This window comes from Littorina saxatilis, linkage group LG13 (assembly GCF_037325665.1).
Source record: "Littorina saxatilis isolate snail1 linkage group LG13, US_GU_Lsax_2.0, whole genome shotgun sequence".
Classification (NCBI taxonomy): domain Eukaryota; kingdom Metazoa; phylum Mollusca; class Gastropoda; order Littorinimorpha; family Littorinidae; genus Littorina; species Littorina saxatilis.
This window is the reverse complement of record NC_090257.1, coordinates 35,178,313-35,198,383: the sequence shown is the minus strand read 5'-3', so window position 1 is coordinate 35,198,383 and position 20,071 is coordinate 35,178,313. Positions and strand designations below refer to the sequence as shown.

The following is a 20,071-nucleotide window of genomic DNA, read 5'->3' as shown; positions in this document are numbered from 1 at the left end:
AAGGCTTGATACACGGATGGAATCCTTGTCAACAGCTGACACATGTCACGCAGATGCACAGAAAGCCGCCGCGCATAGTGTATGTGGTCCAGTGCGAAAAACCATGGAATCAGAACCGCCAGTGCTTGAACAAACTCATCAAAGTTTGCAGTCCGAATTGCGTAGACAAGCTGCAGTACGTTCAGTTCAAGCTGCAAAACTCGACTCCAGTAGGCAAACATTGGCTGTTTCTCAGTCTGGATCTTGCACCAGTCTTCAAAGTTTTCCTCTTTTTTCTGTCTCTGTTTGAAGGCTGCATGCTGCATGAAATGAAGTGCAGCTGCAGTAACCTCATGGGCCAGTCTCGTTCTTGCCACATGGGTAACCTTCAGCAGAGAGTCTGCAACACCTCCTCTCATGACACCAGCAGATTCCACAAGACTTGTCCAGCCACTCCCAGCAAGCCAACCGCCTAAAACACGCAATGCAGCTATTTCAATGTGAAGTCCTCCAAGCATGACGACAAAAGAGTCTTCACCTAGCTCTTCCGGCCAAGACCATTGGATCTCTTTTGCAAGAGCGTAGAGGGGCTGATCCATCGCGATGACTGGCACTTGTCCAGGATTAACGTGTTGAATGCTGGCCTTGATGGTGTACATCGCGTGCTTAATTAGGGAGGGAGAATGGGAATTGTCCTGCAAGAGTGGTAACAGGGCTATCTGTGCCTCCCTGTCGCATTGGTGCACTTGTTTAGATGCATGAAAAGCACCCCATGAAACAGATGTGTTCTCAACATCAATTTCAACGGTACTGATAGGATCAGAATGGGTTGAAATAGTTGCAGCAGAGGCTTGGTCATCATTGCTAAGGGGTTCGTCGTGCTTTCCTTGCTGATGGGTAAACGTGATCACGTCTTGTGTGGAATCAGCAGCGATGACACGGCAGGTATTGTCAAGCCATTCATCTTGCGTACAGTTCTTCGCAATTTTCTCGCTGACATCCGGTTTGCACGGCCCAAAAACAGTAGGAATTTGAGCATCCTTCGTTCTCTCAATCTGCGGTACAAGTGTGTAGGTACAAGGAAGGGTGTCCACAGATCGTTTACCTTGAAGGTTAGGGTTGATTTTGAGGTGTGCTGCTTTTGGGTCAGAAACTGCTGGCTGTTGTGCGAGAGAAAGGCTTGTGCCGTGGAAGGAATCAGTTGCAGTTGTTGAAGTTGGGTTGTGGTCAATGTTGTCAACCATACCAACTGTGAACAGATTGGATGTCAGTCCTGGTGGAACAACAACGCCATCGGCTTCATACTTTGCACAGACTGTGTTGGCTACATCTGTGGAGATGGACATTACTCTGTCGTACGAGATTGACAGTCCTAGATGATACAGACAATCAACCAGCTCCTTTTTCCTTGTTTCAGCGTGTATTTTTAAGCCAAGGTACACAGGGACGGGCGTTTCTTTACTTTTTGAATGACTGCGATGGTTTGCCTGTGCAGTTTTTGTGTACAGTCGCTTTCTGCTGTTGAAGAAGATCAACTGGCTCAGAGTCAAGGCCGCCTGGGTTTGATCTATCTCTGTATCTTCTGTGAAGACGCTGTTCTTGAAAACAGCTCCTGGTCCATCCAGAATCATTGCTATCAAAGCGCTTAGGGCACGGGGAACTGATTTTTCCTGTGAATTCTCATCAAATGACCCCACAAAGTCTTGTGTAGTCTGGAACATTTCTCGGCGAACAATTTTGGCTACTTGCGCTATGAGTAAAGCCTCTGAGTCATGGTCAGTAGCTCTCTGAATAGCCTCTTCAACATCACGCTTGAAAATCAGCTTAATGTCTTTCCCTTTTCCTGTTGAACATTCCTGGAGCATCGGACAGACATCTAACAGTTTCTGTCGAAGTCTTGTTGAGTGTACTGAAGTTGTTGCCACACCAAGTGCTTCTAATCTGGACTTGTACATTTGCGTGAGACTGGACATATGAAATATGGGGGCAGTTGTATCATTATGCTGAAAACTCTCTATGAATGAAACAAGTTCTGCAAAGGCAATGCTTCTCAACATTTCACAGTCGGGCTCAGAAGGTGTATTTGTTTCTGCTTTTGAAGCTCGCTTGTAAAAGAGTTGGAGACACTTGTTGTGGTAGACAGAGTCAGTGGCAATCATGTCTCCAGGAGCTAGCTTTTGAAGCAGGACCTGGTCTTTCAGCAAGGTAGCTTTCTTCCTGACTTTTTCGTCCACTTCCATTGTAGACACCCTGTGAAGAACGTTTGTACCAGCAGGTTCTCCGCAGAAAAAGCAGCAGTCACGTTCATGCTGGAGAACTTTTCTTCTTGTCTTTGCAGGACTTGAAGTAACAACATCTGTCTGCTGCTTTTGTTTCGCTCTCTCAACCATACGTGTACTAATTTTGTCTCTGCAAGTTTTGTGCCAGATAGCACCATGTGTCTGGAAAGTCTCCACAATTCCTGATCCATTATCAAAAGCACAGAAATCAACATCCGAGAAATGATACCCAAGTTCATGGAATTGTGTAAGGTTGTCAGCCACATACTGGTATCCAGATATGTGACGCCTGCCATTGGTTGGACAAACAGTCTTTTCTTTTGTGTCTTCTTGACAAATAACACAATTAGCCCAGTTTACCTTATTGGTTGATGCTGAAGACTTTAAATAGATAGACGAAGGACCATCAGTATCTGTGCACGGATGTAGGTCCTGGTAAGCTCTTTTCATGGTTTCTGTAAAGTGAGAAAGAATAATTAATATTATACACTTGTAACAAAAAACTGTTGCCTTAAATTCTTTGAACAAAACTTATTTACTTTGTGTGTACTTTTCTCGGTTTGGGGTAATATCTTATTGCTATGTCGGAACATATAATACAACTCTTTGTACAGTGTTCTTTACGACATTAATATAAATACTAATTCTACTAATACTACTACTAATAATAATACTAATAATAAAATTTATAATGACAGCTTATATAGCGCAAACCACAGTAATCTATGCTCTCCGCGCTGTACATTGTCTTAGATCAGAACAAAAAACTTCAACAACAACCACAACAACCCAAGGAATAGCTTAAAATTATGAAAAACAAACACTTACAACTGGTCATTTAGATGTAGATTGCTTTCTTACCTCCGAAAAGTTTTTTGTTCGTGTTCAACATATGATGCATGTATCTTAGACATTTTGACTCATTTGGCCCGCCATACATTTTGTACCACAGGGAAAGACAATCGACACTGTTACTCATACACAGGCTTTAAATGTAAATACAGAGTACTGTACTAAGTTCATTTTGTTCTAATGAACCTGTGACATTCATATATAATACTGCTGGATGTGTTCTTCGTGTATATGTTTGCAAACATCAGTACGTAATGCGCTAGCAGACGACACACGGTCAAGGTTAAGCTATCGAAACGCGGAATTGAGCGATGAGTGTAGATCTACTTACCGTTTGGGCTTCACCGCTTCATTTCCCCAAAAAATAACCTGCGCTGGTGTTAGTCTGCATTCACTGCATGGTGCCTGGGTGTTGAAGTGGGTGTCCCAGCCAAATTAAAAGACAAAATGTAGTGCTGTCGAACCGGTCGACGGGTTCAAAACAAAGCGCGCCATTGTGCAAGGAAGGGATGCGCCTGTGACGTAATTACAGTCCGCCGACTTGTGTCAATACTTTTTTGGGGAAATTTGGAGGCCAAATTGTACGCATTAAAGGCTTGAACATATCTTGCATCTATTAAAATTCGAAACGAGGGACTCATGAAGCACTAGTTCCAATACAACAACTGTCTCGAACTGTCATAGCAAACTGAAATTGGTCCCCAAATTCACTATACGTGCAATGACCAGAAACAGAAACTGTGTCAGTCTTACATGTCGCTCAGATGCTGCTTCTCAGTTTGACCCCAGACAAAGAATACTGATGACATGTTACACCATAGTAAGCTCTCAAGGACTGGCCAGCGAAGAACAATAAAATAGGGGTTGTGAAGACGATATCACAGAGATGATCGAGGGAGGGAGGGAGGGGGGGGGGGGGGTGTGTGCGGCGGCGGCATGGTCATGCAGTGAATTGGATCAAGAAACCCGCAAAATACTTCAGACACAAACTGTTTATCATTTACCTGCAAACCCTAACACATTCTTACAACAACAACAACATAACGATGTGCAATAAATCACGTTGTCAAACAAACAAGATCGAAAAGAGAAAGAAGCAAAACCCACCTCGTCGAGTCAAGAATCTTAGAATGTCGTCTGCTTAAATACGATCATGTTGGTTCATTTCGGAGTGTTGTTACTTCCTTCTACTGTTCGCTGCTGCTGGTTCATCTTTCTCTGATATTTCTTGCCACTATGCCGAACATTTCCAATGTTAGGGTTGTTCTCCGCAGCTCAAAACTTTGAAAAATGCTGCTGAATCGGTGAAAACGTCATGGATTTGTTGACACCGGGGGACTGATAAGTTGTCTACTGCGCTTGCGCCAAATGCCTTTGACCTACATATATTTGCATATATTAATTCCGGGGTTTCGGTTGGAACGGATTCTCTCTCTTTGTGCCTATGTCAACGGAAATTCCCCAACGGTGATGACGTCATCTTGAAGAACGGAAATTTCCACACAGTTTGAACAGCGAAGGGTCATGTCATGTGCGCACATTTAAGGCAGAGTAAGCCTCCCGTAAACCATCACAGATACGGTCAGGCTTTTACACACAGTACAAACACCATTTCATTTAAACACTCACCAATTGAGAACATCCTAGGTGCCCTCCGTAAAGAGCGAACAATTTTCAAAGAATTTATTTTTGCGTGGTTTATCTTACCCCTGAGCCATCGTGAACCCGTGTGATCCAGTTTTCCCTTTTCACAATGCAGTCGTCATAGTTAGTCATTTGAATGCGACTCGACGTGAGCTTATCTACAATAGCACGTTTTTTTTATGCACGAAACAACGGCTGTGGTTCACAAGAACTCTAGCGATGGCTTTTGACTGTTGAGAGGAACGGCGATTTGCACTGATAAACCGGCCGTCGTCTGCTACGACCCTTGCGTGACCCTGCTTCCGGGCTTTTCTTTTTTTAAACTTTCACAACTTCGAATTGTTCTGATCTTGTCTTGATGAAAAACGAATTCTTTTATGATTAAAGAATGTTTGTGTAACAAGCTGTCAATTTATTATTTAGATTTTAAAAGTTAGGTCTAGCGCAAAAACGAGGCGCCGTTGTTGTTAACGGAACAAGTCTACGAAAATAAATTCTTTGAAAATGTCTCACGCTCGACAGAAAGCAGCCAGGATGTTCCCGTTCGGTGAGCGTTCAAATGGAAGTATGCTTGTACTGTATTTAGACGCTCGGGGAGCTCTGTGATGGTTTACGGGAGGCTTACTGTGCCTTTTACCAGCACGGAGTATCCAAAGTTGACCATTTTTTCGATTTTTTTGATAAAACACAGACAAAAACAACAAAACATCGGTTTGAAAATGGTTTTATTTTCATGAATACATGTCTAAAATGACAAAAGCAGATTATTGAATGCATTCCAGGATGTTCAAAGGTGTGAAAAATGCAACAACCCCAAAAAGGTGTATGAGACCAAAAATAACTCATTTTGCCTACCCGGTCTGCCCTTAAGAGTTGGACACTTTCTTGTATCATTTCTAAACTCTTGCTGTCATTTCGAAATATTTTCTGTGTGAACAATAATACAAGACTCTTGGCTTTGTTTTCGTGAATAAGAATACAGTTTCCTTTTTTGGTGGAGTATGGTTCTAAATTCTCTTTCTGTGAATGAAGATAAGGTTTTGATTCCAGTTTGAGTCTCATGTCTTTAGTATTTTTATGAGCTCATACTTATTGTTTGTCCCATGATGTTACAGCTGAACCATGGAGGCATCATCATGCTGAAGAACGTCAAGCCCGACGAAGAGGAGGACCTGGTGGAGTTTGTGGCAGGTTTGTTAAGGCGCACACAAAACACATTTCATATTGATACACAACTCTTTCTTGGTCAACATGCAGTCCTACCAAAGTTTCATGAGATAATTAGCGCATAGTGCTTTTAGTTATGCGCTATAGAAATCTCCTTAATAAATAAATAAATAAAGCAAGCCAAGAACCTGTTGACCCTCTCTTCTGAAGTGAAAAGTCTCCCACATCAAAATCGAAAAGAACTTGATGAACAGGTGACATTGAGAATAATTTGTCTCTTTGGGAAATTGCACAGAATTTTGAGAATAAAATCTCAGCAACCAAGTAATATCAGCTTTTGAAATTTACTGGTAAGATCACTAGCCACCAAACTGTGCATGTGTTGGTATCATTATCATATATAATTAAACCCCACTGTTTGTGTTGATGTATTTAGAGATTACAGGGAAGACACAAAAGCACGTACAGTTAAAAACAAGAAGAGCAAACGCTCGATCGAGTCACTTTCGCAGTTCTGAATATTATATGAGGCATCAGATGGACAGGAAGAAATTGCTATTCACAACACAATGAGTCACGTTCACATAAAATTTGAGCCCGGTCACTTTTATAGTTTCCGAGAAAAGCCCAACGTTAAGTTGTGTGTTGCCGAACAGAAAAGGCTAGTTATCTCCCTTGTTTTTCTGATAACGTTCGTAAAAGGCTACAGATGTAAATACTTTGATGTAAAGAATAATCCTACAAAGTTTCAATCACATCCGATGAACTTTGTCAAAGATATAAAATGTCTAATTTTTCCTTTGACGCTGACCTGTGACCTTGAAAAAGGTCAAAGGTCAACGAAACCATCGTTAAAGTGTAGAGGTCATTGGAGGTCACGACTAAACAAAATATGAGCCCGATCGCTTTGATAGTTTCCGAGAAAAGATATAAAATGTCTAATTTTTCCTTTGACGCTGACCTGTGACCTTGAAAAAGGTCAAAGGTCAACGAAACCATCGTTAAAGTGTAGAGGTCATTGGAGGTCACGACTAAACAAAATATGAGCCCGATCGCTTTGATAGTTTCCGAGAAAAGTCCAACGTTAAGGTGGTGTCTACGGACGGCCGGCCGGCCGGACGGCCGGCCGGACAGACTAACACTGACCGATTACATAGAGTCACTTTTTCTCAAGTGACTCAAAAAACACAGCAGAAACTGTAAGCTTCTGACTCAGATAATTATAGGTGCTTCAGTGTTGGTAGTAGAAGAGGTGTAGCTGAATCTGACATGTGATTTGCAGCTGGTGGACCCAAGACGGAAGAGGAGGAGGAGCCAGAACCCCCGGAGCCCTTCGAGTGGACCGAGGACTAGGTGGTCAGCTCTGCTGCACTCAGAAACATCACCATTAGTAACGTCTGAGGCAGCCATGGGAACAGCGAAAAGCAACATCCAAACCAGCCAGGGAAGGAGACAGATAATGTGTGTAGAAGGAATCTTCATCAAAGTGTTCAACAACAGCAAAATCAACAAGTCGCGTAAGGCGAAAATACAACATTTAGTCAAGTAGCTGTCGAACTCACAGAATGAAACTGAACGCAATGCAACGCAGCAAGACCGTATACTCGTAGCATCGTCAGTCCACCGCTCACGGCATAGCCGGCAGTGAAATTGACAAGAAGAGCGGGGTAGTAGTTGCGCTGGGAAGGATAGCACGCTTTTCTGTACCTCTCTTCGTTTTAACTTTCTGAGTGTGTTTTTAATCCAAACATATCCTATCTATATGTTTTTGGAATCAGGAACCGACAAGGAATAAGATGAAAGTGTTTATAAATTGATTTGGAAAATTTAATTTTGATAATAATTGTTATATATTTAATTTTCAGAGCTTGTTTTTAATCCGAATATAACATATTTATATGTTTTTGGAATCAGCAAATGATGGAGAATAAGATAAACGTAAATTTGGATCGTTTTATAAAAAAACATAATTTTTTTTACAATTTTCAGATTTTTAATGACCAAAGTCATTAATTAATTTTTAAGCCACCACGCTGAAATGCAATACCGATGTCCGGGCTTCGTCGAACATTACCCGACCAAAATTTCAACCAATTTGGTTGAAAAATGAGGGAGTGACAGTTCCGCCTCAACTTTCACGAAAACCCGGATATGACGTCATCAAGGACATTTATCAAAAACATGAAAAAACGTTCGGGGATTTCATACCCAGGAACTCTCATGTCAAATTTCATAAAGATCGGTCCAGTAGTTTAGTCTGAATCGCTCTACACACACACACACACACACACAGACACACACACACACACACGCACATACACCACGACCCTCGTCTCGATTCCCCCCTCTACGTTAAAACAATTACAGTAGTCAAAACTTGACTAAATGTAACAAAAAAGAAAGATGGTTGAAACAACCGCAAGGGTAAAGGAGAGCTACCAGAAGAAAGGAGGAAAACGGTGCTGGTATATTCCTGTAACATTAGGTTATTTTTTTCAGATCAAAAACAATTACTCTCCTCAGTGTTGTGTGTTTAAATGTCAAACTAAGTGAAGGTATATTCAGTGTTTATCAGTTATGTCATAGTAAGTATTGAACTTTTGGAATTTTTGCTCAGAACAAAAAGAATTTTCATTCTATTCAGTTTCAATGTCAAACTAAGCCGTTACCAGAAAAAAATTCGGTGTTTATTAGTCTGGTTTTATTATGATGTATTGATAAGTTTTGGAAGTTTACTCTGAACAAAAAGTACTCGCATTTTGTTCAGTGTTGTCTTTCAATGTCAGACTAAGCAGTTACCAGAAGAAGAAAAACTCGGTGTTTATTAGGCTAGTTTCAATAGGATGTCTTGATAAGTTTTGGAATATTTGGTCAAAACAAAAAGAACTCTCATTCTGATAGGTGTTGCGTTTCAATGTCAAACGAAGTGATGTTACCAGAACAAATCTTTGCTTGGTGTATTTAAGGTTATAGATCCAATTGAATGCTTTGATTGTACGTCAGTCACTTCCCAGTGGTGTCAATTTCGTTGCTCCCTTTCAAATCCTCTTCTACTTCAATTATCTGGACATGTTCTTGATGTTTTCCTTTATTTGACTTTTTTAGTTAGCAGTGATTATTGTGAAACAAATTCTGTAGTACAAATGTTTTAAGTTTTGTGTGTGTTATGAAGTTTTTTAGTCGATTCATTTGCTGAACACTTATCTGTCCCCAAAGTTACTTAACAGTAACAAAGACATTTCTCATTCAAGTTACATATTGAATATTGTTGTAGACTTTTGACTGTGGGCGTCAGTCTGTTTTTAACTCGCCCTTTTACTGTAGTAGTGCTTGCGTCGTCAACATCCTGTCATCCCTGAGCTGTGTCAAGTTTTGTGACAAATAAAAATGCAAGTCATTGCTTTACATCTTTTTGTTCATTCTGTTATGTTATTATCGTATCACTGTCATATTACTCTTATTCAGTTCTAAGGAGCATTATGACTACAATCAAAACATGTATGTCTAGCATTCTTTCACAAAAACTTGTGTGCAATAAAGTGACGTTCAGACGCAAAATTTGCTCGCAAGTCAATTATTAAACTACATGCTAAAATTACCACCTTGTTTCAATACAAGTTGTTGTGCCATGTTCAAAATTGCATATCACAAAAATATGTATTACTATGTGCTATATCTTACAATGTTGTGCCAGACATTAACAAAAATAATATTTTTTTTCCATTATTGCTTAAAAAGCATCACAAAATTGTATAAGGTTATAAAACTGTAAATTCCTTTAGTGAGGTATCAAAAGTAAAAAACATGTATAGTCTTGTTACAACGTTAAATGTTCAGTTAACATTTTAGAGGAAAAAAAGCTTGGCATCTTTGTCTTTTTAACTTGACACTTAAAAAGGTGACTGAATACACGGTCTTAATGACAGAATACAACACATTTTGCATCCACAAACTCTATAGATGTTGCACGTACCAGACAAAAGAAGTACAAGACTAGAGCATCCAAGAAAACTTCTACAAAAGGTCAAGTAGGCAATTGCAACTACTTAGGAACATGATCTATTCCGAATGATTTTAATCCATAACCATGAACAGACGGTTTAACCTTCGCCCGTCCGGGTTTTCGACTACACACGGAAGTCGCCGTGCGCACCCATGCTTCTCATTTCCTTCTTTGAGAAACATGGGCCCGCACGGCCCCACGATGGTTGTAGTCTAAATATTACCTTTTGTTTTTATTACTTCTCGCTGAAATTTCAGCACATAAGAGCATTTCAGGTGCCTGAGGTATTCTTAAAAGCTTATTAAAAAATTCCAACTAGTTTAAGAGATATTTGCAATTAAACACCCTTCTGGGTCCACACAATCACAGCCAAAAGATACTATAGATACTAAATGCCGCTGGAGACAAGCCTGTTCCTCTTGTAGGTGAGCTAGCCGTAAGTAACAACTCCACACGCAAAAAAGCACAAGTAACTAAGTGAAGACTACACGAGCAGGTGGTGACACACACATGTCTGTTCAACAACTCCAGGCACCAGAAGACACAAGTTGAAGCCTGTATAAGAGGCTAAATGCTGATCGACGTGTGGATGTCTCCAAACATCTGACGGTGAGAAAGACACACGGTGTCAGAGAGAAAGAGGGTTCAAGCAGTCAAACACAGCCAGATGGCGCTGCCCCCAAGACAGGTTATTCACACCGTGTCCAACAAGTCCAGGGGCAGAGTGACCAGGTGAGTGAAGCGATCAGATCATAGTAACGTCCGTTGTCCTGCACAACTCGCTGGTTGCCATGGTGACCTTGTGGAAGTAGTGATTGAGAACCTCCTCCAGGTGCACGTCACGGTTGACTCTCTCCCGCACGCGTCGCTTGATGAAGTTGTCGTCGTAAATGAAGGTCTTGTCCGACACTTCCTTGGCCTCCTTCGCGGCGTGACGGCAGTAGAAGTCTTTGTTCAGCGCGATCACCTCCGCCCCGAGACTCACCTGAAACAACACACAGACAGAGATACAGGAGCATACCGACACAGCTATGATGAACACACAGATAGAGAATGCAGGGACACATTGACAGAGAATACGTACAGGAACACAGAAACAGAGATACAGGAGCATACCGACACAGCTATGATGAACACACAGATAGAGAATGCAGGGACACATTGACAGAGAATACGTACAGGAACACAGAGTTAGAGATACAGGAGCATACAGACACAGCTATGATGAACGCACAGATAGAGAATGCAGGGACACATTGACAGAGAATACGTACAGGAAGACAGAGACAGAGATACAGGAGCATACAGACACAGCTATGATGAACACACAGATAGAGAATGCAGGGACACATTGACAGAGAATACGTACAGGAACACACAGACAGAGATACAGGAGCATACAGACACAGCTATGATGAACACACAGATAGAGAATGCAGGGACACATTGACAGAGAATACGTACAGGAACACAGAGACAGAAAATACAGAAACTCAGTTACAAACAAGAACAGCAAACGCTTATACGGCTCACCTTCGCCATAGTTAATATGAATCATGCAGAAACGAACTTTCTTTCTTTCTTTCTTTCTTTCTTTATTTGGTGTTTAACGTCGTTTTCAACCGTTCAAGGCACAGATAGAGAATGCAGGGACACATTGACAGAGAATACGTACAGGAACACAGAGTTAGAGATACAGGAGCATACAGACACAGCTATGATGAACACACAGATAGAGAATGCAGGGACACATTGACAGAGAATACGTACAGGAACACACAGACAGAGATACAGGAGCATACAGACACAGCTATGATGATCACACTGATAGAGAATGCAGGGACACATTGACAGAGAATACGTACAGGAACACAGAAACAGAGATACAGGAGCATACAGACACAGCTATGATGATCACACTGATAGAGAATGCAGGGACACATTGACAGAGAATACGTACAGGAACACACAGACAGAGATACAGGAGCATACAGACACAGCTATGATGAACACACAGATAGAGAATGCAGGGACACATTGACAGAGAATACGTACAGGAAGACAGAGACACAGGAGCATACAGAAACTCAGTTACAAACAAGAACAGCAAACGCTTATACGGCTCACCTTCGCCATAGTTAATATGAATCATGCAGAAACGAACTTTCTTTCTTTCTTTCTTTCTTTATTTGGTGTTTAACGTCGTTTTCAACCGTTCAAGGTTATATCGCGACGGAAGAAACGAACTATCTGCTGCTCTAGACACTAAAGAAAGTGACAATTGTATACCATTATTACAATATTATTTGTTTGTCCCACCCTGCTGTGACCTTGAAATATGACGAGGGTCAACCAGACTTTGGTCGCCCTTCCGTGTGGACGAACACTGCTCATTACTAAGGCTCACTGATTACTCAGGTGAGTCAAAAGTCCAGGACCACAGACACAGAATTGAGGAGCACATAGGTAGAGAAAGAAGCAACCTATTGACAGAGAAAACAGTAACACAGAGACGGATATGCAGGAATAAACAAAATGCAGGAATACCAAGCGATATACTCTGAGAAAAAGCCGGAACATATACAGAACAGGCTGGAACTGTGAGGACTCTGCCTTTTGTGTGTCACTGTGTGTCTTTGTGGACTGTCTTGTTTTTCATTGTCTTCCACAGAGAGAGAAATAGCGATTCAGCAGAAGCTGTATAGATGTTTGACAACACTCTGCTGTGTGTAGTCTACTCACAAGTATCACTGCCCTGGAGTTACACCGGTTTGCACACATGGGCGTCTGGTCTAATCCCTGCGCGCACACACACACACACACACACACACACACACACACACACACACACACACACACACACACACACACACTCAATCAATCAATCAATCAATAATCAGTCGCCGTGTAAATTGGTCAATCAGTTTCAAGAAAGCTCCTAACTTATTGTAAGGATCGGTCATTTTGATCTTGTGTGGGTGTGTGTGTGGGTTTAAATATAACAATCCCTGCGGGGTGGTGCAGAAACAAACACGTCTTTCATACCACAACCGCATTTTTACAACACCTCACACGGAAGGTGAGAGTCCAACGTCCTCCCCCTGGTCAACGACCGATGCTTTTGGCTTCCTAAGGACACTCTCAGGTAAGCGACGAGACAGACCGTGGGTGGTAAGGGGGTTACAGGGAGAAGGGTTTGCGTGGTGCAATAAAGAATAACGAAGGCTAAATCGCTCTAGATCAATGATCTTTCTCGCCATGACCATTTACAGAATGCCGAACTGGGAAAAATACCACAGGCCAAAGACGGATAAAAATACCACAGGCCAAAGACGGATAAAAATACCACAGGCCAAAGACGGATAAAAATACCACAGGCCAAAGACGGATAAAAATACCACAGGCCAAAGACGGATAAAAATACCACAGGCCAAAGACGGATAAAAATACCAAGAAGGGATGGAAGATTGCACAGAACCATTTCTTCCTCAGTTCGGCCAAGCACTACCAGGCTGGGCTGCGTGAGATTTCTATCGCGAAGACTTGCATGAGGCGAGCAAAGACATAATAATGTCGACAAGCAGAAAGAAGGAGACCGAGATAAATAACTGGACTGATACTTATTCCCCCCTCTGCTTCTTTCTCTCTGTAAACTTGCAGGGCTAGTTTTTTCGGTAACTTACCCAGCAACCAAAATCACTCACCCAACAACAGGCCTGAATCCGCGATAGCTCACAGGTTAAGGAGTTAGACTTTGTGGGAACTACTTTTGCGATTGAAGAGTTCCGAACGCTCTAATGTACGAAATATACATATCTGAAGCCATTCTGATAATCCTCGATCCACGGCTATCGCCAGTTGTCTCTCTGACCGGATGCAAAAGTCCTACGCGAATCTATCAAAACCAGAATACAGAGTGATCTCCCATATGTTGTTCACGAGCAGTGTTCGCAAGACGAAAATGATTGCAGATTGGCCGACTTCGACAGTGATCTCCGTTCTATTCTTCACAGTTATGATAAAGACATCGTTCTAAGGTCAAAACAAGTCGAAATTTTGGGACTGCTGCCGGAAGGAGACCGTAATATATGGTTGCATCACTGTCAAAAAGATCGTCTGCTCCAGCGAACGCCGAAACCAAACGGTTTGTTTGTTTGTTTGTTTGCTTAACGCCCAGCCGACCACGAAGGGCCATATCGGGGCGGTGCTGCTTTGACATATAACGTGCGCCACACACAAGACAGAAGTCGCAGCACAGGCTTCATGTCTCACCCAGTCACATTATTCTGACACCGGACCAACCAGTCCTAGCACTAACCCCATAATGCCAGACGCCAGGCGGAGCAGCCACTAGATTGCCAATTTTAAAGTCTTAGGTATAACCCGGCCGGGGTTCGAACCCACGACCTCCCGATCACGGGGCCGACGCCTTACCACTAGGCCAACCGTGCCGGTAACCAAACGGTTGATTATCACGTGACACTTATGCCATATTTAGAGTAGTTTGCACAGTAAATACATCCGCGAAAAATAGCTTGCTTGAAACTGTCTAAAATAAAAATTCCTCTGTAATTAAAAAATTACAAAACACCATGAAAAATCATTATCGACGATCGCAAATCTGCTTACTTCCATAACATTAACACATTACAAAAAACTCTAAATATGTAAAAAAAAAAAAAATTAAAAAAATAAATAAAAAATTTAACAAAAAAATCGGTTTCCTTGCCAGGCAAGGAAACTCAAGGCATCCTGTCAGGTAGAGAATGAGCCGAATTCATTTTGACCTCAGGTCAGGATGCTCTGGAGCAAACAATACAAACATACTGCATTTAAACTAGCAACTACAGGTAATGGAAGGGCGCTGGTTCTGTGGGACGCTTAGTTTCGAGATAGGTGTGACTGACGAAGTACAGGACGTCACATTCCAAATAAGCACGACTATGTTGCAGGTGGAAGCCGGTGAGATTGCATTTCTTCGGGAGGTTTCCGCAAAAATAGATATTACACGATTTGCGCGAAACAGTTGAGAAGCTGACGATCTCTGAGATCTCTGTTCGTCTCGTGATAACGTTATTTTGTATGATAACGATTCACTTGCAAACTATAGTATACAATTTGATGTGTCAGTGGTAAATGTAAATAGAAATGTGTAATACAGACAAAGCAAACAAATAAACGTGTTTTTCTCGTGAAAATGTTGCGTTGTGCGGGTGTTTGGGTGGCCACGTGATGTACACAAAGCAAAGTGCGGGACGGACTCTGCTCTGTGCTGTAACACTGGCAAGTTCAAAACACGAGAAAAACGATTTCGTTATGCGGGCGGCCACGGGGGATGTATGTATTTTTCAAATGGTTGTAAAAGAAGTCTTGTATTTATCACCGTACTCAGGCCCTGTTCTTTTTTTCGTCACACCTAAAACCGTTATTTCTTGTGAGCGACGCAGCCATAAAAAATCCATCAGTTCGGTTGTTTTCTGATTTAAAATCTAACGATCGGTGCAGAGATACTCGCTTCAGATCTCTGATCGGTGCAGGCCGAACTCCCAAGGTAAGTAACTCTCATACTTTGTTTAGCGTCAAGAGTTACTTTAGTTCCCCTTTCAAATTTCTGGCCTTCAGCTGCTTCGACAAAAGACTGCAATCCGACGGTCAGTTTTCAACAATTGTTCATTTCATAAACAGATCACACGCAACCAAATGCACACATCCCATCAATTTAAAGAACATAAAGCGGTTTTATACTCTATTTTGCCCCAGAAAACCGAACTTCATACAGTATTTAAAGTTGGAACACCGTTGCAAAAGGGGAGCATCTCGTTACTCCCCCGTATCGTTACTCCCCCGGCTCGTTACTCCCCCGGCTCGTTACTCCCCCGTATCGTTACTCCCCCGTATCGTTACTCCCCCGGCTCGTTACTCCCCCGGCTCATTACTCCCCCGTATCGTTACTCCCCCGTATCGTTACTCCCCCGGCTTGTTACTCCTCCGTATCGTTACTCCCCCGGCTCGTTACTCCCCCGGCTTGTTACTCCCCCGTATCGTTACTCCCCCGGCTCGCTACTCCCCCGGCTCGTTACTCCCCCGTGCCTTTTTATTACACTTAAGTCATGCAGTTAAGGCACAGTAAGCCTCCCGTAAACCATCACAGAGCTCCCCGAGCGTCTACATACAGTACAAGCATACTTCCATTTGAACGCTCACCGAACGGGAACATCCTGGCTGCTTTCTGTCGAGCGTGAGAAGTTTTCAAAGAATTTATTTTCGTGGACTTGGTCCTCTACAACAATGGCGCCTCGTTTTGGTGCTGGACGGCTGTTATGAATGTCATCAATACCGGAAATCACGCCCGGACAGTAAGCCTCCCGTAAACCATCACAGATACTGTCAGGCTTTTACACACAGTACAAACACCCTTCCATTTGAATGCTCACCAAACGGGAACATCCTAGGTGCCCTACGTAAGGAGCGAGCAATTTGTAAAGAATTAATTTTGCAGATTGTCTCGAACACTTTTTGGACCCATCCTGAACTCAGGTCAAAAATGAGTTACTTCCCTTCGGGTCTCATTCTATCGATGTAAACTGGCGATAGCCGTGGATCGATGATTATCAGAATGTTTTTGGACCGTGGTGCGTTTTTGCGCTAGACCTAACTTTTAAAATCTAAATAATAAATTGACAGCTTGTTACACAAACATTCTTTAATCATAAAAGAATTATTTTTTCATCAAGACAAGATCAGTACAATTCGAAGTTGTGAAAGTTTGAAAAAAGAAAAGCCCGGAAGCAGGGTCACGCAAGGGTCGTAGCAGACGACGGTTTATGCATATCGCCGTTCCTCTCAACAGTCAAAAGCCATCGCTAGAGTTCTTGTGAACCACAGCCGTTTGTTTCGTGCATAAAAACGTGCTATTGTAGATAAGCTCACATCGAGTCGCATTCAAATTACTGACTGACGACTACATTGTGAAAAAGGGAAACTGGATCACACGGGTTCACGATGGCTCAGGGGTAAGATAAACCACGCAAAAATAAATTCTTTGAAAATTGTTCGCTCTTTACGGAGGGCACCTAGGATGTTCTCAATCGGTGAGTGTTTAAATGAAAGGGTGTTTGTACTGTGTGTAAAAGCCTGACCGTATCTGTGATGGTTTACGGGAGGCTTACTGTGCCTTTAATTGAATTTTCAAGAGAGAGAGAGAGAGAGAGAGAGAGAGAGAGAGAGAGAGAGAGAGAATCAGAATGGTTTATTTGCTCAGGCAATATGCCCATTGCAAGTTGGGGTGGATTTGGGGAAGGGTACTCGAACACTCAAATATCGAAACCGAAGCCGATAGTGCATTTACACAAAGTTGCATAAGAGTGTCCGTTCAAACTGACATTACGACATGTCAGACGTGTCGCGCTCTGAACGAGGCTATAAGTGTCCGTTCAATGCCCATTGTTTTTCACAATACACACGATTTCATGTTCGATCGCGAAACGTTCGTTAACCAAGGTAGAACCGGATCAAGTCAATTAGGATCTTCTGTCTTGCCTGAACCTTCCGTAGATGGTGTTGTGGTATGTTCCATCTGTCCACTGGTCTCCACGAGGCGAGCCGCTGCATGTAGCCTAGTTCCTCTGGAATCATGTTCTTGGAACCCTGCTTGATGAACCAGAATGTTACTTCATCGCTGTATTCAATCTGTGGGTTGGACACAAGCACAAGATCGTCCGTCTCGAAAATGTACAGCGGTTCTGTTGTGCTGTCATTAGTCACAATACTGTGATGTGTGTTGTTCCTGCGCCTGTCCCGGAGACGACGCTGTAATGACCTGTCCATGATTGCCCCAGTATACTCTTTAACTGTGTCAAAAGGATCGTCTTTTTCTGGGTCAATACAGTTTTCCCCAGGCACGCTTTCTGTTGTCATGTGTTCAGCTGTTTCAAGGCCGTGCTCTTCTGCGTGCAATGTCGTTGAATAAACAGAAAATGGGTCGCCACTTGCCAACACAGTCGAGTCACTACTGTTTGCACGTGACTTTCCAGCGGTCACCGTGTCGAGGTCTGTGTCAGGTGTGTGATCTTCTTTTGTATGGCAATTACTCAGTTGTTTTTTGGGTGTAGCTTCAAAAAGAGGCACATTAAAAGTTTCACTTGCCTTATCCTCTCGTTTTGCTTTCCTATCCTCAGCTCTCTTCTTATCTCTTCGCATCTGGCTTGGTGGTTTTCTGCGATAACATTGAACCTTGTTGTCATGTGTGTCACTGTGAGCGTAGCGTGTAGCTGGGTCGCCATCAGTGGTCGCCGGTGCAAGTCTGACAACAAACGTCAAGTTGTCCCCATTGCCGGCGATTTTCCATGATGTGACGTGGTGGTCGTGGAGCAGGGCTTGTAGAGATGTACTTGCAGCAGTTGGTAAACCAACGACTGTCATCCTGACGGGTTATTGGCAACTTTGGGTGGAAACGAAGCGCAGCTCAAAAACTCCAACCTGCCCGCTCGGCGAAATCTCGCGAGTCCGAGAGAGAGAGAGGGAGAGAGAGCATGTTTAAAGAACTTACAACTGTCAGATCTGCCTGTACATTCGTGTACAGTACATCTTTGACAAAAAAGTATATATTTTAAGCAGAAGAGATACGGGGGAGTAACGAGATGCTCAGCTCGTTACTCCCCCGTATCGCTACTCCCCCGGCTCGATACTCCCCCGGCTCGTTATTCCCCCGGCTCGTTACTCCCCCGTATCGCTACTCCCCCGGCTCGTTACTCCCCCGTACACAGAAAATGACTGGATAACCCTGTGCAAGTAAGTTAGCATGAAATATTGTTTTTCCGGAGAAATTGTCTGGATAAACAAACAAAGAAACAAACAAAACAGCTAGAACAGGAGTGAGTCTTAAAATGGAAGTAAATTAACAAACATTCTTAACAAGAAAAACTTGTGAAAATTGGAAAAGGACGTATTAAAATGGAAAGTGTTTAAATAATTTGTTTCCTAAATCTAATTTCCATCACAGAACAACTAAATGATGTGCAATGCAAAATGAGGGTTGGACTGTTGTGGGGATGGAGAAAGACACTCACGAAGACCTCGCCCTCTCTCAGCAGCATGAGGGGCACGAACTGTCGCTTGCCGGCAGGCAGTGTGAGGGGCAGACTCTGAAGCTTGTCCGTCAGACGCGGCACTCTGGTCACCGGCACGCGCACAGTATTGCCTTGAGGACTCCGCGTCTGCAGCAAAATAGTACAGTGGAACTCCCCTGTTAAAACCTCCCCAAAACACAAGTACAAGGAGGGAATCTTAAAATGGGAGTAAAGTTACTGAAGTTATGAACAAAAAGTGTGAGAAAACAAAGTATAACAAGTCGCGTAAGGCGAAAATACAACATTTAGTCAAGTAGCTGTCGAACTCACAGAATGAAACTGAACGCAATGCAACGCAGCAAGACCGTATACTCGTAGCATCGTCAGTCCACCGCTCACGGCATAGGCAGTGAAATTGACAAGAAGAGCGGGGTAGTAGCCTAGTTGCGCTGGGAAGGATAGCACGCTTTTCTGTACCTCTCTTCGTTTTAACTTTCTGAGCGTGTTTTTAATCCAAACATATCATATCTATATGTTTTTGGAATCAGGAACCGACAAGGAATAAGATAAAAGTGTTTTTAACTTGATTTGGAAAATTTTATTTTGATAATAATTTTAATATATTTAATTTTCAGAGCTTGTTTTTAATCCGAATATAACATATTTATATGTTTTTGGAATCAGCAAATGATGGAAAATAAGATAAACGTAAATTTGGATCGTTTTATAAAAAACATATTTTTTTTACAATTTTCAGATTTTTAATGACCAAAGTCATTAATTAGTTTTTAAGCCACCAAGCTGAAATGCAATACTGAAGTCCGGACTTCGTCGAAAATTACTTGACCAAAATTTCTACCAATTTGGTTGAAAAATGAGAGCGTGACAGTGCCGCCTCAACTTTCACGAAAAGCCGGATATGACGTCATCAAAGACATTTATCAACAAGAAGGGCAAAGCCCATACGACTCACATGCTTTACACATTTTTCCTACCAAAATACATGTGACCTTGACCCAAGGTCAAGGTCATCCAAGGTCATGCAACACAAAGCTGTTAATTCAAGACATAGGAAGTAC

The 20,071-nt window shown here is 42.4% G+C and overlaps 1 protein-coding gene and 1 long non-coding RNA gene across 3 annotated transcripts in view; one reads left to right on the top strand and one right to left on the bottom strand.

The window, feature by feature from the left end:
• The first annotated feature begins 5,653 nt into the window (after positions 1-5,653).
• Positions 5,654-7,433, top strand: LOC138945601 (uncharacterized). Its single transcript, XR_011449048.1, has 2 exons — positions 5,654-5,945; positions 7,204-7,433. It is a non-coding gene; the product is annotated as an uncharacterized lncRNA (long non-coding RNA).
• A 1,560-nt stretch (positions 7,434-8,993) lies between these two features.
• LOC138945600 (uncharacterized) overlaps positions 8,994-20,071 on the bottom strand; it is an 83,639-nt gene continuing 72,561 nt past the window's right edge. The window contains exons 22-24 of one of the 2 annotated variants that reach the window (XM_070317045.1): positions 18,993-19,139; positions 12,667-12,723; positions 8,994-10,909 (exon numbers count right to left, since the gene is read on the bottom strand). In XM_070317045.1, coding sequence (XP_070173146.1) covers positions 10,670-10,909; positions 12,667-12,723; positions 18,993-19,139 — 444 coding nt within the window. In that variant the 3' untranslated portion in view covers positions 8,994-10,669. The remainder of the gene's footprint in view (positions 10,910-12,666; positions 12,724-18,992; positions 19,140-20,071) is intronic. The other variant, XM_070317047.1, reaches the window with a different exon arrangement.